The following is a 24,591-nucleotide window of genomic DNA, read 5'->3' on the forward strand; positions in this document are numbered from 1 at the left end:
ATTTGGCACTGACTTTCCCCCTCCCTTTTTTGTCACAACATAAAGAAGAAGTAAGACCAAACCGAGAGTGAGCAACATAGACAGGAAGGATTTGTAAATGAGAAATAATAGTTGCCCATATGAAGATCCAGAATAGGGTGAATGCCAAATTGATCCAAAGGACTCTCCGCTACCGGGCCTACTCCTGGAAGACCGTTGTTAATTATTGTTGCGTCGTAATGCTCTCGTACAGCCTGCCCCAAAATACTATTTTCCATACCATTCAATAGGAAATCTTCATGCAAGCTGCGAAAAGTTTCGCCTCTGGCGTGTAGTTCCCGGAGTAATGTATTACGGAAAGAGCGTAGAGCTGAGAAGGTGGGCCCGAGAGATCTTCCAGTTTCATCCAAATATGTAGTTATACGGAACACTACTGGAAGCGCATGTTCACGTAATTCATCACTAATTATAATAACATCCGGTAGAGGTAGAGGTGGTAGTGCTCTCGCGGGAAGCGACATTCTACGAATGGGTTGATTAGTAGAAACTAATACTAGATTTTTTCTTTCCATCATATGTATTGAACTAAATCTCCTACGATTATTAAGCATAAGCATAGCACCCAAATATTTCCATCTATTCTTGATACCCCGTTGTTTTGTTCCTAAAATCAGCCAACAACTGTCCTTAGAGAGATTCCCCAAGGAAAGCCTGATTTTCTTTTCTTTTGAGAACGTGAACATGAGCGGTAACTGAACACCCACACAATCTCGATTTTAAAGAGAGAGACTGTCATCGCCATCTCTTTGGACATGCATGTGTTAAGCAAATGGACTGAACTGAATGAAGAGTGATTTGACTAAGCATTTTCGATCTTAGGCGAACGATGGGTTACCGGGTCTACGACCTCGCAAGGCACTACTGTAGAGCTCTTTGGGCCTGACGCTTTGCTTTCTCACTTTCCCAGAACTGCTACTTTCCTGCTTTTAGTACATTGCTTTTCGTATCATCTATGAGAATTCTCGTTTCAGAAACTCCTCAATATAGTCGTTATGGCAATTCTAACCATGTAGATTTTATTACCAAATTGTAGTTTTTTCTTTGTCTACTGTCCAAGACTGTGCAAGATACCTCAAGTACTGTCCAACTAATACTTTCCAATTCTGCCTTTCATTGCGAAAAAAAGCTGTCCAAGTATAAGTATCTGTCTTTGCTGCAGCACCTTTCCTCCTTCCATGGATCTCTTCTTCGGGTATCTATGTCTTTCTTTGAGTCAGGCGACAAAGGAAGGTACAACTAAACTGTAGCGGTAGGAATAGACCTTGAATCTGCGATCAGAACAGATCCTCGTTTTCTACTTGCTAAAGGGAAGACTAATGCTTGCTGAACGTATAAAGAATAATGTGAATGGTACCACTAGATAAAACCAATGGAAGGAAAGTGGTAGAATAAGAAGGATAGGGTTTTCTGTATCTATACCGAAAGTGGAATGTGGCTAGTGTGCTTGGATAGGCCTTTGAAGCTTCCATGTTCTCATATATCTGGCCGGGTATTCAGTGTCTGATCCAACAGAAGGGAAAGCCTACCTCATCCTCATATAGTATTGCCTTGTAGCTTGCATCTTCGCAGCCTGCTCTTGTCGAGTACTAACTCCATCCCTATTCAGCTTACCTAGAGCCTGCCTGTTGGAGTTGCGTTCTCTACTCTAAATGGGTTCATTTTTTATTTTTAGACACCTTCTCTCCAGCTATATACAGCCTGGATTCATCTACTACAGAATCCAAATCAGGTTCGTTGCTATTGCTTATAGCGATTTGCATCCAATATTGGGGAAGAATCAATATACTTCTAATGTCGAATCAGGATCAACTAAGAAAGAAATCAAGTTAAGTATTGGGTGGAACTCTTACAAAGCTTTTCAAATATTGGAGAAGTGGGCGGTAGAACACCATCTGAACTAATTGGCATACAGGTTCGGTACTACTTGGCTACTACTTGAACAGATGGGTTTAGTCCCTTCCATCGCTAGCCCTTATACGCTAGGGATATTCGTACGAAACATATATGACTACGAATTGATAGTTGCAGACGGCTGTAGATAAGGTTGTTGCTTCGGCTCCTCGGCTAAGAAAAATAATAGTTGTATTGGCAAGGCATGAAAGGGATTTTTTAATGCTATCCGAAGACGAATCGGAATACGGAACCGGAAGCCGTAGCCCAGAACCTTAAGCTTGAGCGGAAGGGGAGGAAACCGGCTATTCGAACTGGCGGGTGGGTGGATACCCTAGTTCTTATTGCTTTGTCGGAGCAGGGGCGGAGAGGGATTCATTAGTTTGACAACACAAGGGTGTCATGTGGAGAAAGAGAATTGAACTAATCTCCGGGTACTGGTACCGCTTAAGCCCAAGCAAGTGAAGAAATCCTGTAAGATGGACTTGATTTACTTTCCTTTCCAAGGCCTATACCATATGGTTTGGGTATACCACTATCACCTATCGAAATGAAACACTAACCTGCCCACGACCCCCTATACCGGATACCTTTGCTTTGAAACCAATGACTAGTAGAGGATTTCGAGGAACTACAGCAAAGGGAAGTAGGGATGGGCTTTCCTCGGATTAGTATTCGGATTTTGCTGATCTTGCCAATGGTTGTTATTCAAAAGAAGGGTTCGCACCGGCAAAGAAGAATATATTTTCTAGTTGTAGCTTTCGAGGAGAAGAAGGTGCGGAATCAGCCTGAGAATCTTCTGCTAATCAGTCAAAATCCTCTTTTGTTCTACCGCTCAGAAAGGAATTGTTGGTGTCTAGCTCAGCCACTAGTAAGGAAAGGAGCAGATCATCCCGGTATCCCAGCAGAAGGGCTCTGCGGGATAAGCGAGCAAGCGGCATAGGGTCAAGTTGAAGAGTCACCCTTGCTTTCGTCAGAAGTCATTCCTTCTTTCGACACTGGGTAAAGACAAGAAGGCGGCTTCGGTAAAGAAAGAACCGACGGGAGAGAAGATGGCCTAGCTCGCGGGGAGAACTACTGAAACAAGAAAAGGTGGCCGGGCTTAGAATGAGGGGAAGGAAGGAGTCGAGGTGGAAAGTTGCTCCTGCTTTTTTGAATATGTAAAGGGCTGGTTGAGGTGCTGATCTTGGTTGCTCTGCTCTCTCCATTCCTATGAGAAAGGAAAGGTTGGCCAAGCTAGAACATCTATAGTGACAGACGAGGGCGAATCGTAACTAGAAGAAGGAGACTACCTCCAAACTGCTTCAAATCAAGAAATTGTGGGGAGCTTTCTGGCTTGCAGTGCCTGGCCTGTTCATACTAACTAACAGTCATGATATTCAAGGTACGTATCTTGATAAGATCAGGCAACGGAAAAAGCTTGGCTCGCGAAGGGTAATGGACAGAGCCGGCTTGGTTCGGTGTATATTCTGTTGGCCTGGCTGTCGAGTACTTATTCTAACTAACTACCAACTAGGCAAGGAAGTCATATACTTGAGCTTTGCCACTTGGCCATTACAGATATTCATTAAAGGGCTGAGTACCCCCAATGGGGTAGCCGTCCATGCCGTGAAAAGGAAACCGAAGAATAATAGCGAAGATATCACTAAGGAAGATAAGGTTTTATCTTGTCGGGGGAATGTGGAGAAATCATAAAAGCAAAAATAAAGGTTGTCGGTGGCGCGAGAAGATAGTTCTTCAAATGTTTGCGAAGCGCAAGACCGTGTATCTGCTTATCCACCCGCGGATTGTAGGTTAGTAATGCGGATCTTTACCCCTTATGGACCAAATCCCGGGCACTGTAAAGACTTGCATTTCGCCACCGGGTGAGAAAATCTGCAGGATCCACCTTTGTTTGATATCAACTGGACCTTATGCGAGAGAAAGTGATGCCATCAGAATCTTCCGGTATTAATATGTAATTGGATAAACTGAGCTTTCACCTAGAAACTTCTATTTCTGTGCAAGAAAGAAAGACTAAAAGCGCGTTCTACTAAACTCCGGATTGACTGGTTGTCTTACGCAGTGCTAGCAGGGGTTCGAATCTTCTTGATGCGGATTATCCAAGCTTAGAGTATGAAAATAGGAGCTCTTCTTAATCCCGGGCCTGCTTTGCTTTCCTCTAGAAGAGACAGGCTTACTGAAACTAGCACTAGCCGCCCAACTATTTTCTTTAACCAGGTAAGCAGCTGTCCCTTCCTCGTTCCACTGCGCTACGCCTACACCGGTTTGCTCCTTTACTGCCTCCTTTGCGGATTGTCCTCCCGGCGGTTGCATCTAACCTGCTCCCAATCTGATCCCTATCCTAGTTCTGGCTCCGGCCCACTTTCATCAGCAGATCCTGCCTTTGTATTTGACTCTTGAAGATATCAACTCATACGCCAGCTCCACCGATATAGCTCTCTTCCTCGGACTAGAGGGTCCTATCTATCCGAGTGTTCCTACTAGCCAGCTGTCTTTAACCAGAGTATCCGGCCGAGGCACATTCGTTTATGCCGAGAACCAGTAGCCGATGCTCTTCGACTCACTCCCGCTCGAAAGAAAGTAGTGCTATCCACTGCTGGGCTAGCTCCCCAATCCTTCCTGGATCCTATAAGCCTACCCGCTCTGTTTCCTGCCTTGTTTCAATAACCGTACCTGCTTTCTTAAGTCTTACTTTCCGACGGATATTCGTAACCGTAGCTTTCTTTGGCGGAAGGTACACTACTTCTCTTCTTTCGCCTACTTGTTTTCCTGCTTGCTAAGCGGCTTGTGTTGTTCGCCTCGGCCCTGCTTCCTTTCCGTAGTGAGAGAAGTGATTACACTCGAGCATCTTCGAGGCTGCTTTCTGCTAGCCATATTCCTAATCTGGGTATCCTTCGTTGCACATCTTCTGAAAAGATAAGGGCTCGGTATCGGCTCAATCGAACAAGCTGAGGTATATAGGGAATAGTAGAACATATTGATTATCCTATTGGATTGGTTCCGCTCAGTCGAGATATGATGACTCAATGGGCATTGAGAGTTTCGATTCAATGTGGGAATGACTAAGACAAGTTAGGCGAAACAGATATGCATGCACCATAGAGGTTTATCCACCATAGGTTTGTACACAAGAATAGTAGTCACTGCGAGGGATGCACATAAATCAGATCTGCACTGGTATAAGTGATAGGTTTTGGAAACAGCATAATGAACGTAACGCACAGAAGAAATAGAATGAAATGGTTAACTAAGAATTATAGAATGAAAAAGCTGAGTAATAAACAAGGATTGGTTTGCTATTTATGATGACGAAGAGCTGGTACAAGCCTCCTTCAGGAAATGACCCTGCGATGAATGCAATCTACATTCTTCCAAGATGGTATATGACAGAAAGAAAGTGGTGCGATGAATTAGTATCATTTACTAGTCATTCTAAAACCGTTCCAATTCATTTCACATTTCATTACCTAGAGCCTGAGAGGGGTCACTGCTGAGAGGGTTCATACTATACCTATTACTATGGATGCTTCATCTAGCGCATACCAAATCAAGCCAGCCGGGTATCATAGGAGACAGGGGAAAAAGCACTTTACAAATCACTCACTGGGTCGGAGGATGCTTATAAGAAATCAGTAGCTGGGGTTGGTAGTCCTGGAACAGCTTTTCCTGCATGCCTAAAAGAAAGAGTTGGCTTTGGGACAAGACAAGCAAGGGCGAAAGCTTCACTGGCTGTCCCAACTGCTTTACCTGCTGTCCCTACTATTCATTCTTCGCCAAGAGAGCTATCACTTCACAACTCAAGTCCGGGAGCAGTCCCGGCTGCAGCATCTCACTAAGCAACATAGCTAACTATTCGTTACACTAGTACTGCTCGATCAACTAGTCCCGGGATTGCATTCTCTACTGAACTAACTACTGCTTTCCGAGGGAAAACACAACATAGTGCATCTTCAGATGTGCGAAAAAGTCTAGATTTCATCATCAAACGTAGTGAGAGCAGGTTGCAGGTGTTTTATACCAGCAGTTCTGGAACAAGAAGTTTCCATCTTAATGAATCTAGTCAACAAGGTTCGCTGGATACATGGATATACCGGATATACCAGTTGTTTATGAAGGTTGGTCTATTACTATAGTGCAGGACTACATGAAATCGAAATCAATCAATGTTTGTTTGGGTCAGACGAAAAAGAGACATCAAATAACGCTTCAATTGCCTACAGAAAGTCGGGATCGACTGAAATCTATGTATGAGGGCCACTTTCGCTAATTGCATTCATCAACAGGATGCTTCTTTAGCTTCATGGGTTAGAAAATGTTGTATGATTTGGAATATTCCTATCTACACTGTACACAACTGCTTTATAACTAATGCTTTGAATGCAATGCAAATTCCAACATTCTACACAGTAAGCTTCATGAATCTACTCGAACCTCTGTATATTGTCAACAGGCTCTGATTTATGATAACCTGATTCGGTATTCTTCAATGAAACATTCTATGACTGTGATTGATAGTGGTTATGGTACAAAGATACTGGATATTTGCTTGAAAGACAAGGATGAGACCCACCACTGGATAAGCGAAGAAGTACTGCGACGAGTTTTCAATTCACTAGCCGAACAAAGATCCTTCAATGCAAAGGAACAAAAGGGTATGGGATTCTCATGTCAAAGCATTCATTGATAACTACTACTTCTTTGTTTCATGTGTTGCATCCAAAAATGGTTAATTAAGTAATAGCATTTATATTACCAATTTGCTTTCAACTCTTATTGAAAAAAAGCTCCGACCTTGGCTGTTTAGCAGTACACCCATAAGTGAATCCGGAAGTAACGTAGTACAGGGCGTAGCTCAATCTTCTCTCGTTGGATCCCAACCTAAAAGTAGCTAAGAGCGGGCCTAATATAAAAGATAGCATAGAGTTGTCAGTTTAAGTAGCTCCCCTTTTCCCGAGAGCGGGAGTCAGAGCATCCATTTCATTCGTTTAGGTGGGGAAGAGGAAAAGCTAGACAAGCTTGCAATCGATCAGCTGCAAGTTCTTCGAACTTATAATAGCGGGAATCTGGTCATTGATCCAAAGCTCACAAAGAGATCACAAACCAAACAATTCATAGGAGTCCCCCACTAGTGCCGGTTTGACATCCACTCCAGCAGCGCACCAAGAGAATCAAGTCAGTGGTAGTTATATAAGTCATCTCCGACGAAACAATCATCCACTACTTCAATAGTGGCTTTTCGCCCTAGGCCTCCCTCTTTGGGAGCAGTTCGTGTCGTAAGATGTCAGGTTGAGTCCGCCAACGAACGCAATCCCTAGAATCTGTTTTGATCTTATTATTTGCTTTCAATAAGAAGCGGGAGATAAGCCTTCATGACTGCAATTTCCAGCCGGGAAAGAAGAGTGGGTACGGGGTCTTCTTTCACTTTTGTTAAGATGTCGAGTCGGGTCAAGGAGATTCATATAAGTGATTGACTTGTTTACTTGGGAGAAATAGCTAGGGCGGCGCAAATCCTACCTGTATCGGTACTCGTTTAAAGTATGCGATACACAATCCTTTTAGTCGCGGGTGTCAGGCAAGAAAGAAATTTCTGTATGGGGCACTCGCCGCTTTTATTTTTAGATTGACTAAAGAATTTCAAAAATTGTTTAAGATTGAAAGGCTTGAACTACCCTAGCCCACAACCCGGAAGAAATAAGACCTATGGCAATCTAACAGGGTTGGTCTCACATGAGATTGACCGGAAGGAACACTACTCCTTTTCCCGATTAGAAGATTTTGACCCGAGTTTTAGTTGATTGTTCAGCATAAGCGGCACCTAACCACACTCAACCACGATTGGAACTGGGCAAGGTAGGGCTTCAACCAACTTTACTTTCGAGCCCTGAACTTTATGCATTGAGTCTTCTTGTAGTAAAAGACTTGCCCAAGGTACTTTTACTTACATTGAACTTAACACAGGGTCTTCTAACTGATATTTGGTAGAGAAGGAATGAGCCGGAACTATACCACTTCTTTTATCAGAAGATTATTTAACACCGATAAAGGCTTTTCTTCCGCAGTCCATTGATGACCGATTCCCTGCCTTTTACTGTTTCCCCTGTACACCCATGGAATATATAAACGGTGAACAGTCCACGTATACATAGTGGCCGACTAGTACACCAGACAGGAATAATAAACGAAAGACAGAACGACAGAAAGAAGGCTTACTCCCAAGTACGGAGATCACGTTGGTAGCTACGACCAATCTACACTCTCTTTTAGATTATTATTTGACTGAATATCCTAGTGTAGTGTAGGAAAAATCAACTACTTACATTGTATACTTATCCACTCCCTTAGATACCGAGGATCTCTTCTAGGCGCGAAGCGATTCATTTCATTATATCTGATAAAAATTGAAGATTTGTTTCCCTAAAAATTATAGGTCTCTTTCAACCTTCGGCCTCCTTCTCTTTGGTCGATAAGAATTCCGGTGGCTAAGTTCCGAGAAATTGATTCGCTCGAGAACGAAGAGTGTGCCGTCTGAAAGATATTATTTTAAGCACGAAAAGAAGAAAAGAAAAAGGGTGCGAAGCAAAATAGAAAGGATACGACTTTCTATTGTTGGTACCCCGTGCATCTGCTTCCTTTTCACGTGTGTATAGAGATAGAAAGCGCGGGAAGAAGTTTGCCTCACTCATCTTTTTTACGTACTCAAAGAATGAAAGAATGCATTCTCCTTTTCATCTTGCAGCCTTATACCGGGCCTAGCACACCAGAGACTTATGATGATCCTGCTTACCAAAAAAACTCCTTCCTAATTCGTGTATGCGCGTCGAGTAGCTTGGGTTTCCCACGCTCTGGGTTTAGGAATAGCCAAATCCAGGCGCGCAGCGAAAAAAAAGGCCAACAGCAATACCAAATGGTCTGTGCTTTTACCAGTAATCCACCTTAGCGGCCTTTGTAGAAAAACCTTACCAGATAGCATTTATGGAACCTGCCACCTAGGCTTATTATTTAGTTATGTATTCATTTATTTTTATTTATTTCCAATTGTAGAGGGGTGGCTTTATACAAACTTTCGTGGGTCACAGCTCTCAATCAAGTCACCTCGTTGGATTTCCACCCCAAGAGAACTGAGCTGCTTTGCTCGTGTGATGACAACGGCGAGATCCGTTTCTGGCTTGTTGGTCAAAATGCACCTTCTCGTGTTTCTAGGGAAAGACTCAAAACCTTTTCTGATTTACTTTTCTTCTTTCTTATGAGCTGTGAAACGGCTTAAGCACAAACAAATTTCTTTTGGGATCAGGGTGGCACTCCCAATGTGAGGAAAGAACACAAGACCATAGAGATGGCATCGCGCAAATCCCGTTGTGGACTGGGCACCACATCTTTATCAGTTTTTTACCGCCTTTCTAGCGACCTGCGGCCTCAACGCTCCGCGCCTTGTTTCTTTTCTTATTTTTATAGTACTAAATTGCTTTGTCCCGGGTCTTCAACTCAATTCTCTCCGGCCCAACCAATAGTTGCTCCACCACTCTTCCCCAAGTCCGTACTAACTGGACTCGCTTCCGCTCCGGTCGACAGACTCGCTCTATCTTCATTCCCGAGCTCAGACATTTTTTTTTTCGCCACCTGGACGCTTCGCTCCGAGAGTTTTCTTCCAGCCGAAAGAGGCTCAACCCGTGAGAAAGAGGTATTCATTTGCACCAGTCCGGAATAGAGATGTTCGCCAGTCCGTGAGTTGCTTTGCCCCTCGGGTCGGCTTGTGCTTGCTTTCTCAATCCTACTCAATCCTAACCCTTGCTTTCTCCGTGCCTACTCCATCCGTCCCATGCTTGTTTGCCCTATCGGTCGGAAACAGTGGCCCATCGCTAACGCTCGGCCAGTCTCTTCATTCTCCGTTGCCCATCGCTAACGCTCGGCAACCCGTCCCCTCGCTCTTCCGCTCGGGTCAATCCTATCGTACCAATCCAATCCTTTTTAGTAGCGAGCCAGAATCGAACCAGCGCTTGAAGCAAAGATTTCCATCTTGTCGCCACTTTTGGTCACCCGGTTCACCACGTTAGTGGCTACATCCGGGACGGACTCCCTCGTGCTAATTTTTCTTTCAATCTTCGGGGAACGCCCGGTTTAGGATGGCCTCGCGTTTATCCTTTTTTTCTAAATCTTTTTTTAGAACCCATAGGTTCTCAATAGTGAAAGCCTTATTTTGGCTTTGTAGAATTGTCTCAACTAAGTAGTGGACACAGGCCTCTTCACCTTCTTTCGTAACGAGGTTAGTTGTTTGTTCTAAAAGTGGCATTTGAACGCCAAACTTCTTATTGCAAAAAAACCACAAGTGTTCTTTTCTTTAAAGATTTTTATCTCAAGGTTTTTTATCTCTGTGTTTAATTGTTCCGGAGTCAATTTTTTAATAGTCGAAAGATAATCTTGTAGGTCGATTGCTTCTTTTGCTTCGGCCCGGTGTCTTTTAACACCCTCATGCTTTTCCTTCCTATTCTTTAAATAACAGAACTTGACAAGCATTTCCTATTGATTTGGCCGGCGGGCCTAGACGTTTACTCTGTCTTTCCTTCTCGAGAGCCCTCCTGAATTCGCTCTTTCTCGATTCTCTGGAATTTGTCTATGAGTGAGTGAATCTAATTTTCCTGGACTTGGCTAATGTTTAGTCCAGGTACCCCACTTTCCGAACATCCAGTCAGACGAACAAAGTTGCGGCTTCTTGAAATGACCAGCCTATGAAAGAAGCGGAAAAGCGTAACGACTTGATTTTGAGATAGAGGATATTGGAAAGAAGTGCGTAGGTAGGCCTCAACGTGTTCATTGAGTAGCTTGAGGAAGTTTGCCATTGTGAGACGGTTAAGGCCACCCCTAAACTCCTGGACCAGTCTACCAGTGCTAATACTTTTCCCCCACATCTTTAAAGGAATCCTAACTTTGATGCCCCCACTATCTGTAAAAGAGACAAGCAACCCTAGAACGTCAAACTTTTTTTTCCCACCAAGAAAAATGAGAAGTTTCTCAGAGGTAATCTCCTCCCAGCTGACATCGAGGTCTAACTTATCGCAATAATTTTTGAGTATGGTTCGCGCATGCTCTTTAGCTCTAGCGGCATTAAAGAAATTTTGAATTCGTGGAATGCCTAACAAGATTGTGTCCGCATACCTAGCATAGTACACCTTCAAAGGCTGTTCTCCCTCTTGGGAGAAGTACCACACCTCTTTAAGATCTTGTCAAGCTGGTGAAGATAACATTGGATTAGAACTTGGGAGATAGAGGTGTCTTGCGGTATACCTATAGATTGGCATCTGTATTTTTTTCCCCGCACCAAAAATCTCTGAACCAAATCCACAAACCCAGAGTTTTCCTCACCAAGATGCTCTCTAAGAAAATTACCCAGTAGGTGGTGATCTATCCCTGATCTGCACTCAACGATTGAAAACTTCACCATCCAAGCCATCTCAGGCCATCGGGAAACGCTTGCGAAGAAAGACCTAGCACCCCTCGCTACCCAATACTCTCTGGAATTTAGATGGTATATCGAGTCCATTTCCAAACAAAGCAAGCGGGCCATTGCCTCGACTATGACAGCATCCAAAGCGCCTATCGGCCATAATTTATCTGGCTTGGTAGGATCCCGTATTGACCAACGCCTGCGAGAGAAGGTGTAACCCCCTTTTAGTAAGCAGCGTATAACATGGCTAACCTCACTATATGTAGTATTTGAATGAATAGATGAATGCCTCCAGTTTTGGAGTAGATATAGGCACAATTTAGCAAGTAACATGGTTGCAGTCACAATTCCTTAATCTTCTCGGCTGGAATCTACAATGGGCTACGTACGCCCTTGTTTTTGAATCACGGAAATGCAGAGAATTAGTGCTTACCTGCAGTCCACCCTTTCTTTGAACCTTGTAAATGATCGAATTTACAGATATGAACTGAGTGCCATTTGATGAGTAAGATCGAACAAGGGAGAGGGATATGGAAAGGATGAAGTAATGAAAGAGGAAGTCATTGCTAGTAGTAACGACTTGTCACGATCCATTGGTTCATATAGAATCCATGTCCTAGGTCTATCAAAAAACATTCTTTTCGCTAAGCGTATATAATAAAATAGAGTGAAAGGGTCCACCCCGAAACCAAGGGGGTACTAACTAACAGCTGAGTCCTCTCCGAACCGCAGGAGATAGTTGCCCATCATACGGCTCACCAACTTCACTTGCCTCTAAGGGAAGCTCGCTCCGGGCAGGTTCGGATCACTTACTATACACGGCCCTACGAAGGGGTTAGGAGCGTTTTCAAGATGATTCTTTCTTTGTCGAGACGAAAAAGGAACCCATCTTTTCGATTGAAAAATGTGAGTCTGTTTTGCCCACTTTATCCATCCCCCTCTATAAAAATGATCAAAAAGGCATTGCTTCTTATTCCCGTGTTTGATCTTATCCATCTCTGCCCCGCTTCCATGTGGGCAGAGACCCCTGTAGAGAATGAAGAGGAGCCAAGGATCTTACTCTCAAGAGTGCTTCGATAGGCTCCACTCTCTCCCCTGAATAAGTCAGGCTCCGTTAGCCTGGGCTGAGATGGGGATAACGAGTCGACGATTGAAGCCCCCAACGTTCTGCCAGACACTGGACAGGGGTAAGCTCTGTAAATGTGTAGAGCCAAGTGTAGTGTGGTGTAGTAGTAGGCACTTCTAGGCCCCTTCCCGGCTACTGGATCACTCCAGTGCTTCGGGTACTACGGACCCTCTGCCATCCATTGCAGCAGAGCCGTTTCATGAGCGGGGGGGCTAAGCGCAGTTCTTTGAATCAAAGGTTTCATGAAATCAAAATAGATTCTTTTTTAGATATCTGGATAGATGGATGGATCTATCTTTCTATTCAGATATCTTTTGCAATCAGCCCCAAATCCTTGATTTGGCCAGGAAACAAAGCACTGCTTTGGGCCCAGGAAGCGAAGGGAATGAGCTCGGCTGCTTCTCCTCCACACTTCTTTATTTCTCCGTGCCCCTTCCGCATGCGCTTCGCGCGCCATTGGCGCTTTGCTCTCCTCTTATTTCTTCATTGGAGGGTTCGGATGGACTTCGCCGTTCTTTCCCAACGAAAATGGAAAGGGCTGTATCACATCGAGATGTCGATTCGTTTTCCGCCCCAAATGAGATGGGGAATTAGTCACCTCTGTCCCTTCATCTTTATGAAAGGAATCGAGGCCCGGCCCGGCTCGCGTCGTTCCAACAACCGACGGGGAGCACCTCAGTATACGATCGCGCGCAGTAACTGGGAGTCCTATTACACCTAAGGCCAACTTCCATTCACCAAACCCAGGTTCATCTCGTGTAGTGATTGTGGACTCGTACAAGGATATGGAGTCGACGGTTGATGTATCAGACTCGACCCTGTCTTTCGTAGCATGCATTCCCATCTGTGTTGCAACTGATTCGGTAAGCTACGTGTCCGGTGCACGGAAAACAGCCTTCGGTCTCCCAACCTTACTCATGGCAACCTTCCGGCCGCCCAACGACCTATAACGCTAGTCACTACTCCCACTGGGGCTAGGAAGTAAGCCCCACAACCCAAAGCGGCGAAGAACAAATAGAATTTGCTACAAAAGCCGGCTAACGGGGGTATTCCTGCGTATGAGAACATTGTAATGGAGAAGGTCATAGCCAAAATAGGATTCGTTTTGGCTAGAGCGCCCAAATCCGCTATATATTTGACACGGGTTTGCCGTAATGCTGGAACTATGGCGAATGCATCTATCGTCATTGATGCATAAATAAATATACCAATTAGTAGTGATTGAATTCCTTCTATGGTTCCACATGAGAAACCAGTACGAATATAACCTACATGTCCAATCGAACTATGAGCTAGAGGTCTTTTTACTTTCGTTTGGGCCATGGCGGCCAGTGCTCCTAAGATCATAGAAGCAATGCTGCAGAAAAAGAAGATTTGTTGTAATGTACCCCCATAGGAAGCAACAATAGAAACACGTGACATATTTGCAGAAATAGAGATTTTAGGCGCAATAGAAAGGAATGCTGTCACCGGGGTGGGTGAACCCTCATAGATATCAGGTGCCCACATATATAGAGTCAAAAGAGAGATTGAGTCCGAGGGAGAGGGGGGTTTTCTTGGGGCTCGAGAGATTGAATAGATAGGGCCCCACAAGTTGTTAATTCGCCGCTGGGGAATTCACACAAAAGGGAAGGACTTATTCTCAACGAAAAAAGTGCTCTCTGAACCGAACGTGAAAGTTGTTTTCCATCAGACGGCTGTTCACGTAACTCCACTCTCGGCTTGGATTATATATCCATTTGGTCCGCTCTCGGCCATTCCACACGCTGCCTAGCAGAGACGTGGTTATCTGAAGTGGATTCTCTCTTTTCTTTTGTAGTAGATGCCGAACCTGCTGCTCAGTGGGCGGGCGCAGCAGCTACATGGACCCCTTTCTTTATGTTGTTGCCAGCGCTTTCCCGGGCCGAGCCGGAATTCTTTATTAGAACGTCGGCAGGCAAAGCCCGAAGGAAGGCTGCTATCCCCTCGGCCTTCTTCCTTTTCGATGAAAAACAAATCGACATCTCAATCTCCGAAAGCGTTTTCCTTACCCTGAAAATATCCCCCCCTTCGTCGAGCCTTTCCTTTAGTGGTAAGGGATATGCACCTTATCTGAACGTCGGCAGGCATTCCGGAATTCTCCTTTTTGAGCCCCGGGTGAACATAGGCTCAAACATGATTGGGGGGGTCCTAGCTACGCCATGCGTTCAATACAAAAAAAAGCCTCTGGGAAGCTGCAGAGATTACAAAAAGAGGGTGCTTTCCTGTGTTGCACTGAAAAAAGGACAAAGGAGAAGACGCTCTTCGACTTTCTTTCTTCCTCCCGCGCCCGCCTAAGCCCGGCCCGCGTTAGAGGGGAAGATTAGCAAAGCGGAAAAAGACAGAGGGAGGGGGAGCTGCATCTTATTCTCTTCGCGAGAACTTCAGGATCGGAGAAGCATTCGGAAGGGGCGAGGCCTTCATTTCGTTGGCAGAAGCAGAAACGATCCAATCCATTCGGGGCTTCGGGGAACCCAAAAACGAACTCTGTTTACTTTTTTCATAGATAGATGATATATATAGGAATAATATATACATCCCTTTACTTTAGATGTCTATGTATCTTTTTTTTAATCATCTCCCGATTATCTTTTTTTTTAGTTCGCACTGCTCTTTCTCTCTAAATTGCATCAAAGAAAATAGAGAGAGAGCAGATGGATCCTATCCCCTATAACGAACACTCATTCCTATCTATTGATAGAAAGATCTTCGTCACGGACTTTGCCTTAGACTGACGGAACAAAGCTAAGAAGTAGGCTGAATGGAAAAAGGAAAGGGACAAGGGCGGTCGTCGCTTGGCGCGAAGGCTGCCGGTTCGGTACGGTACTAAAGGTCCTCGGACTTCCAGGCGGTTTTTCTTTTGGACTGCTGTGAACCCTTGGATCTCGCCAATACAGCCTCCTATGGTTTTCGTTACCGAGATATCTTTTCTTTTTTCCCAGGGATTTTTTGGGTAATCAGCTCCCATGCTGCAAACAGTCAAATCTGAACCTTGTCGCTCTTCTTTCCTCGTGGGCAGGAAGCACACCAGCTGCGTGCGTTGCGTGATTCCACTGTGTTTTTTGCACTTGACTGGGCGGACAGTTGACCGGAAGATAACTTCGATTCGCCCGGCCAGCAGGCGGGCGGCGTGCTTATCTTGTGTGACAACACTACAGAGCGAGTAGCTCTTCTAGTCGGGCAGCTGTGTGACAACACTCCAGAGAAAGCGGCGCTTTTGTGTAACATGCTATGGTCTCAACGCCCTTACGAGGTAGTGATGAGTTTCACGCGCTCTAAGCCCGGCCCGCGCGCAGTTAGGAGGATTGGCCGCTATCTGAGCGGTACCACCCATCCTACCCTACTACCTATAGGGGGCCGTCCGTCCTACAGCCGCCCGAAAAGGAACTGCAGTAATCTTGAATAGGGATCCTACAGCGATAAAAAGAATCCCCATAAAAATACCACTAGATCGAGCACCAGTGATTTCGTATCCGGTCAAAATCTTGGCTAATTGATCGAAGTGGGTAGCTCCAGTAGACCCATAGATCATGGAACAAATAGGGTGGGTAGGCCCAACCACCACACTACACGTATAGACGCGAACCCCCCTCCTTACCGTACGTGCGACTCTCACCGCATACGGCTCGCACAAAGACTCCAAAATCCATCCCGAGCTTTTTATTCCACCTCTCCTCTCCAATCCTCGATCAAACTAGCCTTCCCCAGCAAGAAAACGTATCCGCAGGCGCAACAAAGCGCTCATCCCTTACTTGTTCTTGAGCGCCTTGCGCGCTCAAGACGGTGATTCTTGCTTCAAAACTAAAGGGCTAAAGCACTCCAGCTTCGAAGCTGGAGTTTGCAACTTCAAAACTATAGGTTTTAGCCCTCCAGCTGGGTGGGCGCTTCCTTCGTCTATCGTATGTCTCGCTTGGCTTCGTCCCGAACCAAGGAGGCATGATGGCGGGCGGCGTGCGTGTGCCGACTGTAGAGACTACAAGCCGACGCCGGAAGCGACTCGCTTCTATTCTCGATTAGATATAGATGGGGAATCTCTATAGATCGTCTTTTTTCGACAACCTCTCTAAAACGCATACGAGAAAATTGCACTTCACGGCACGGCCAAAAAAAGAAAGAGCTTCGCTCGGTTGGCCCTCCTAGGCTTCCGCCTACTTTCTCTTCTCTTAAGTCTACAACAAGTGGGAGAGGCAGGATTCGAACCTACGTAGAAAACCTTCAACAGATTTACAGTCTGTCGCTTTTGACCGCTCGGCCACTCTCCCCTTCCCGGGGATACGCCCTCCTCAAACAAAGGGTTCCTGAATAAGAAGGATGGCGGCCTTCGTTCTTAAGTTAAGAAGAGCAGATGGAACTATTAGATTTGCTAGCGTTCCGGGAGAATAAATAAGGTCATTTAGTAAGTTCATAACAATTTCTGTAAAGCAAGGGGCAAAGCTTCTACGACAGCTTCCCCCTCATTGCCATCGTCGGCCTTCCCCAGCTCCCCTCCTTCGTCGCTTCTGGCTAAGCATCTTTCGGCGGAGGAAAGGAGGCGACTAGTCGCTTCTGGCGAAGCAGCGAGTTCATGAGCAAGTGAATGAACGAGCAGCGAGTGAAGTGCAACAGTCGTAAGTAAGGCTCGCCATGTTCCTAAACCTAAAAGGAGTGACCATCTTTTCTTCCCTTCTACTGACACTGAGCGAGCTGCAAGCATAGGCAATAGTTTCCGTAGGGGTGGGGCGCAAGCAAGCGTTTTCAGGCTCCGCTAGCTAGCGTACTCTTCTGCTATCAATGAAACCGAAAGAAAAAACCAGTGCCCTTTCGTATAGATCGAGACGCAGTACTTTTTCTTGACTTCTTCCATACTAGGAAGAATGGAAGGAAATCCTTCGATAACACTTCTTCCTTATTTGAAGAAATGATATCCGACGCCCGCTCTTTCATTTCAAAAAAGTTCTTCTTCTTAAGAAGCAAATAGCATTTCCTATTGATTTGTCCCCTGGACTAGACCTATGTAGATTCGGAATTATCCGTCGCTACGCTGTTCCCAAGGACTAGCAAAATCGAAATAGCGAAATTCTTGGGTCATCTCAATGGGTTCAGAAACCACACGTTTCTCTGGATCATCATAGCGTACTTCCACATATCCACTCAGAGGAAAGTCTTTTCGTAATGGATGACCCTCGAAACCATAATCAGTTGATATACGGCGTAAATCCGGATGATTGATGGAAGAAACACCAGACATATCCCATACTTCTCGCTCCCACCGGCCGGCTGATGGAAATAGACTGACTACCGGAGATATTCGTGTTACTTCGTCCGCACTTGTTTGTACACGAATGCGTGAGTTATACCGAGTACTCAGTAAATTATGGACAACTTCAAATCTTCGTTTTCGAGAGGGATGATCCACTCCGCAAATATCGATCGAAACTTGAACCCTTGTATAGGTATGCCATTTTAGAAAGCACAACAATGGAAATGGGTAGTCAGTATTGGTATAAGATCTATTCCCATGTTCCGATCTTTTCATTTTATGTACCCATTTCTTGGGTAAAATCTCCCAACTATATTGGAAAATGGATTGGTTATCCATAAATGAAAATAAAGAAAGCTTGATTTTTGTTCCGCTTCTTGCTCTAAGCAGAAAGACTTGTCGGAAATCGCCGGTTGGGTTGGTCCGACCAAGAAAGGCATGGGAGTGGAGAGGCGGAAGTGAAAGACTGGCTACCAATAAAGATCCCTCACTGCACACTTTCTATAGTTCTGTATCCAGGATCGGCTGCATGCTCTAGTGTTGAATCGGGTATAGAACCCAGGATGCTTGGTTACAATTCCGAATCCGCTAAACCATGTTTGTTTTCTTTTTTTTTCTCGACTGGCTTTATCCATGGGTAATGAGTTTCGATGTATTGGGCGTTTCCGTTTAGAAATAGAAGCTTTTTCGTGCTTGCTTGCGAGCATTGGAATGGCCTGAATGGAATGAATATTAAGATAAATAAAAGAATAAAAATAAACCATTAAGAAAGTTATTCATTCTTATATTAATTTCCTATACTTGACCGATTCCAATTCCGTTATTTCAACTACACCAAATGATCTTTCGAATTGGTCAAGACTCTCCAGTTTATGGCCCCTTCTATTCTATTCTATTCTATTCTATTCTATTCTATTCTATATGGTACCTGTTGTTGTTTCATTGAATTTGCTTCAGGCTCGCGATTCGACTTTGATCATTATGGATTGGTACCAAGAAGATCAAGTCCTAGGCAAGCGGACCTAATTTTAACAGCCGGTACGGTAACAATGAAAATGGCTCCTTCTTTAGTGAGATTATATGAGCAAATGCCTGAATCAAAATACGTCATTGCTATGGGAGCTTGTAGTATTACTGGGGGAATGTTCAGTACGGATTCCTATAGTACTGTTCGGGGAGTCGATAAGTTAATTCCTGTGGATGTCTACTTGCCGGGCTGTCCACCTAAACCGGAGGCGGTTATAGATGCCCTAACAAAACTTCGTAAGAAGATATCGCGAGAAATAGTTGAGGATCGAACTCTATCTCAAAAGAGAAATCGATGTTTTACTACCAGTCACAAGCTTTATGTTCGGCGCAGTACTCATACTGGAACTTACGAGCAAGAATTGCTCTATCAATCACCGTCTACTTTAGACATATCTTCTGAAACTTTTTTCAAATCCAAAAGTCCAGTATCTTCCTACAAATTAGTGAATTAGGAAGGGCTCTTTTGTGCAGAAAAAGAAAGAGCAGGGCAATCTTTCAAACTTGCATTCGAAATGTGAAATATTTATACAAAGGGGGAGAGATCAAGACAATGCAGCAGGGTTGGTTATCTAATTGGCTAGTCAAACATGAGGTGGTTCATAGATCTTTGGGCTTCGATCACCGAGGAATAGAGACTTTACAAATAAAAGCAGGGGATTGGGATTCCATTGCTGTCATTTTATATGTATATGGTTACAATTATTTACGTTCCCAATGTGCTTATGACGTAGCACCTGGTGGATCTTTAGCTAGCGTGTATCATCTTACGAGAATACAGTATGGTACCGATAGAAAAGAAGAAGTATGCAGCATAAAAGTCTTTGCCCAAAAGGATAATCCTAGAATCCCGTCTGTCTTCTGGATTTGGAGAAGTGCCGATTTTCAAGAACGCGAATCTTATGATATGGTGGGAATCTCTTATGATAATCATCCACGCCTTAAACGTATCCCAATGCCTGAAAGTTGGATAGGCTGGCCCTTACGTAAGGACTATATAACCCCCAATTTCTATGAAATACAAGATGCTCATTGAATGATAATAAATTCATGCTCACTTATACAACACAACTCCAGATTTTATTCAAGTCAAGGAATATTTTTACGTTCTGTTCCTAGACGAAACGGAATACCTATTATATTAGAATGAATTCCTATTATACAAAAGGGTCCAGATAGACTGAGCAAAAAAGGGCTTCATTTCGATTCTCCAATTTGGAAAATCACATATTCATTTCCTTCGTATAAACAGAAAAATACGATGACTCAAAGAAGTTCCCTACCACGAACTTTGTACCGCGCGCATTACTTAGAACAACTTTGTACCGCGCGCATTACTTAGAACAACTAGGAAAGTAAGATAAGCAAGAATATAAAAATATTCGGAATAGCAGAATAAGAAATGAAAAAATGAAGAAAAGGGAACCTAATCTCACCTCCTTCTGTACCATAAAGAAAAGAACCCGAGATTTTGACCCTAAAGAAAAAGAAGTGTCTCTATTTAGAGATTTATCTACTTAGATGAAAAAATCATACTCCTTCTATATTATTATAGAATATGTATCCCAATCCATCTCGAGTAATTTGCATCAATACCTATTCGGTAGATCCTTTTTTCTGTGCCAGGAACCAGATTTGAACTGGTGACACGAGGATTTTCAGTCCTCTGCTCTACCAACTGAGCTATCCTGACCATTTATTGTGCATCATCCTAGTAGAGTACTTGTATCTATGTCAATTAAAGGGACTAAAAAAGAAAAAAGTATTCTAAAATTGGACTTAGTAAATGTCAGGATAATGATATGGATTGTGAATGACTTACTTAATAATAGGGATTACTTGCCTATACTATAATATGTTCATTTGTATGAATGGGATAAGATCCAAAGAAGTAAGTTCGGATCCGTTTGTGAAAGAGTAGAATAAGAAAGATAGTGAATCTTGTTTGAACCATTAATGAAAAATAGAGGTTGGTACAATAGTTAGGAAGTAAAATGGGCTTTTTATTGGGGATAGAGGGACTTGACTTGAACCCTCACAATTTATAAAGTCGACGGATCAACCTTAGTGAATACTATAAATTTCATTGTTGTCGGTATTGACATGTAGAATGGGATTCTCTCTTTATTCTCGTCAGACTTGAACCTAACGAAAATAAGAAAGGTTCATAGAATTTTATCCCCTTTTCGCGGAAGGGCCTTAATCCGTATTTTCTCATTCATGTATCACAAATGGATCTATCTACAGTAGGATTTTTTTCTTTTTTGCTCATTTGTATTTTACGTACCAAAGTAATTAATTTGGAATAATGAATTTCTATCAAATAAAGGTATTATTGCGGAAATCTATTTGATTTGATACATTGTGGTCGGTAACGTTGGTGAATTAACAGAAACGGAAAGAGAGGGATTCGAACCCTCGGTAAACAAAAGCCTACATAGCAGTTCCAATGCTACGCCTTGAACCACTCGGCCATCTCTCCTACATAATCTTATTATTGACCAGAAACTGAGTGAATAGCGAGTTTTCGTATCCCTGCAAGTACAGGTACAACCGATCACGGGTTCCATAGGGAGTTTGACTTCCTTTCCAATTTAATATTTCTCAACAACAACTTCTCTCATCCCCACGGATCTATTCAAAATTCTGGAATCGTCCCATGTTTCTATTTCGATTGTATGGCGTGGCGTATACACGTTCTGCAAACAGAACGTATGGTTACTTTACTCTATTTTCTCATGGCTTGTTAAACCTTTCTTTTTTCTCTTTGGATCATAACCAAATCAAAACTTCTCGAGTTATCAGAATCCATAGTAAAATTCAGTCCTTGGTTATTCAAGTTAGATGAAATAGTAATAGTTTGGCTCATTGGTATACTACGAAATCCAATCTGATTCAAATATTTCATATCTCTCTTTGTCCAAACAGAAGGAAAAGGAGACAATTTGAGCTGGGCGGAAAGCCCATATCTCTCTTATCCATTTAGAACATATGGATCTATTTATAAGAATTTATAAGAATCGAATTTGTTTGTTTTTATGTTATTTTGTGAAGTAATGAAAATCAATCATTCTATATAGAATGGGTTGCTAATTATGCCTAGATCCCGTATAAATGGAAATTTTCTTGATAAGACCTCTTCGTAGCCAATATTTTTTTCGAATAATTCCGACAACCTCTGGAGAAAAAAGGGCATTTAGAGATGGTGCGATTTGACTCTTTTATCTTGTTTTTTTTAGCCCTACACCTCAGTCTTACGAGAAAGAGGGGCGGTTCGCATAGAGAGAACCAAACCAAATTAGTAAAAGAAACCCACGCTTGGTGAAGGTGAGGTTTGGAGATCTAACAATTCCTTATGTCGTGTATCCTCGATTGATGCAGCCTCAGATGCTTCAATTGTAGATTTGAGTATTGAGCGAAAGGTTACACCACCTATAGGTTCTGTATTACAGGCCAATCCTACTCCACTAGTACCAATAGGCGGCATAGGGGAAAAAGCACAACACCTAGGAATAGGAATCAACAACACAAAAACTTTATTAATAATTACCCAGCAAGAAAACGTATGCGCTTTAGCAACAAAGCGCTCATCCCTTGCTTGTTGACCCGAGGGATCCCTTCGTGACGGCCTCTAGATTGAACTAGGGCTTAGAAATACTGATTTCACTGATTCAGCTATTTCTGTCCTAATAGGCAAGAAGTAAAGTTTTCAACTAGATTGATAGAGAGGAATGAATCAGTATCTAGTCCTGCCTTCCTTAAGGACGACTCTTCGGTCAAGCTTGTTTGAGACCGGAGCTAATCCTAGCCCGATACTAGGATCACGATACGCATTTCGAGAACTGGCACCTGGGAATAGGCCCTGCCCAAGGTGGTCAAATTGGTACTTGTCAGGAAATGTCATGAAACAAGCATGCAAGCATAATTTATTAGTAGTTCCAGATAAAGAAAGAACAAAGACTGCCTATTCCCTTAAAAAATAGGATGGAACAGTTGTATTCTGGATAAATTCTTTTTATTTGGAGTTTTCCCCCTTTTTTTAGGACGCAGTTATTCAGTATACCCACGTGCGTAACATTCTTGGTTGTATCTTTAGCAACCACTATGCAAATAAGGCCTCCGAAAGCTTCACTAACCACTGTGAAATATTACTCTGGTACCAATGAAAATTGCCTTGCTATATCAATCATTATCCGGTATGGAGCCAGCGTCACTGTCGGTTTAGCGTGAGTACCTTCCCACAGTACTCGATAGCATTCGTGCACCTAGCATTTGTGCTGAATTGTCTACCAGCTCCTGCCTTCTTGTCCTTTGCGCTCAAGTCTATGGCCAGTACTGCCCGGGGCAATATTAGAAGTTTTCTGAGGGTTCCATCGCCTCTTGGTTGGTTTTTCTCCGCAAGCAGAGCAAGCTAGTTCACATCCGATTATCCTTACCGCACTAACCATTGCAGGCGAGGTAGCCTTGCCCTAACGTCATAGAGAAGACGTGCCGCAGCTGCCTTTCTAAGACCTGGTACAAGTGATGACCTAGTTGATAAGGGTCGAATGCGTAGTTCATTCGCATGTCTTTCGAAAGAAAGGATGCTTCAGAACAACCAAGTAGTACTGGGAACAACTCCTATTGCGTCAAAGGGTTCAGGAGCCATTCTATGATAAATCGAGAAGGGACAATCCGGTCCTGGTCCATAGAACCGATCAGAAAGGCCAGAAATCTGTGATCTATCGCACGAAAAGGGCTTCGTCCGATCCATTAAAATCTAGGAAAAGTAGCCGTATAGCGCCTGAAATGGGTCATGTTTCTTGTGCTCTATATCGCAAGTTCGGATAGGCTTGCATATGTTTCTATCTCAAAGTGGAAAACCAATTATACGTTAGCTAGCACGAACTAGAACCGCCCCTCGATTTTAGTATCTGACCTTCAATTCCAAGAAAAGGTAGTAAATAGGTAAATCGGTTAAAGCTCTTGTTTGGGAAATGGGTTGAGTTGAATTCATATTAATCTTGCCAAGAACAGAACAAGAAAAAAAACATAATTGGCTAAGGCACTTTCCTACCGGTTAAGATTTCCAGTATTCTAACAATCATCACAAGCTAAATGGATAGCCTTGCTTTGAAGTAAAAAGATAGATTGAACTTATCTTTCATTTGTCAAATCTCTAAACATCAATTCAATGGAATTGATTCTGTTGAAGAAAATCGATAAACTGAAATCAAATGGAATCAGAAAAAACAAATCAAATGTCATTCCATCAATTGACGACAAAAGATAGGAATATGCATTAGATGGACAAATTTTCACACACTCATGTCAAAATGCAAGTAATCTTAAACTTTCTGATCATCAAGGCTCCGAAACGAAGAACTTCTTGGAGTACGTGTACTTCCTTTCCCATAAAAACGTTCTAAATTCCTCTGTCTGAGAGATGGGCACTTAAGAGCTAGAAGACCCACATAACGAGTACCCATGAGGGAGGCGGGCTACAGTGCTCATGCAAGGCATAAACTTTCAAGAAAGACAAATTCTACAAGCAGGAGAAGTATCCTAGGCAAGAAGAGGAATATCCTAGCAAAGAAGGTGAAATAAGCGGTTAAGAGAAGCTGACCAAGCAAGCTTCGAAGACGATCGACCAGTACACTCCAAAAAAGACAACCAAGATTGAGTGACACGCCACTAAGAGAAGAGAACCTTTTGAATACATAGAAAGCTTCCTGTCGCTACTCGGCTGTTTCGACCGTTACCCGGTAGACAGAGGCCCCGGTTCCAATATACTAGGCGCGGTACTCCCCACGAATTGGTTATGACTACGAT

At 43.4% G+C, this 24,591-nt stretch overlaps 1 protein-coding gene and 2 non-coding genes across 3 annotated transcripts in view; all 3 read right to left on the bottom strand.

Moving 5' to 3' along the window:
• LOC111256056 (ATP synthase subunit a) overlaps positions 1-984 on the bottom strand; it is a 1,795-nt gene extending 811 nt beyond the window's left edge. Inside the window, 2 exon segments of the mRNA XM_022823639.1 lie at positions 1-89; positions 92-984. The exon segment at positions 1-89 is cut by the window's left edge and continues 811 nt beyond it. Coding sequence (XP_022679374.1) covers positions 1-89; positions 92-722 — 720 coding nt within the window. The 5' untranslated portion in view covers positions 723-984.
• Positions 985-20,400: 19,416 nt separating this feature from the next.
• Positions 20,401-20,473, bottom strand: TRNAF-GAA. Its single transcript has one exon. It is a non-coding gene; the product is annotated as a tRNA-Phe (tRNA).
• A 702-nt stretch (positions 20,474-21,175) lies between these two features.
• Positions 21,176-21,262, bottom strand: TRNAS-GGA. The gene has a single exon. It is a non-coding gene; the product is annotated as a tRNA-Ser (tRNA).
• Positions 21,263-24,591: the final 3,329 nt, after the last annotated feature.

Source organism: Setaria italica, unplaced genomic scaffold (genome assembly GCF_000263155.2).
Source record: "Setaria italica strain Yugu1 unplaced genomic scaffold, Setaria_italica_v2.0 scaffold_12, whole genome shotgun sequence".
Taxonomy (NCBI): domain Eukaryota; kingdom Viridiplantae; phylum Streptophyta; class Magnoliopsida; order Poales; family Poaceae; genus Setaria; species Setaria italica.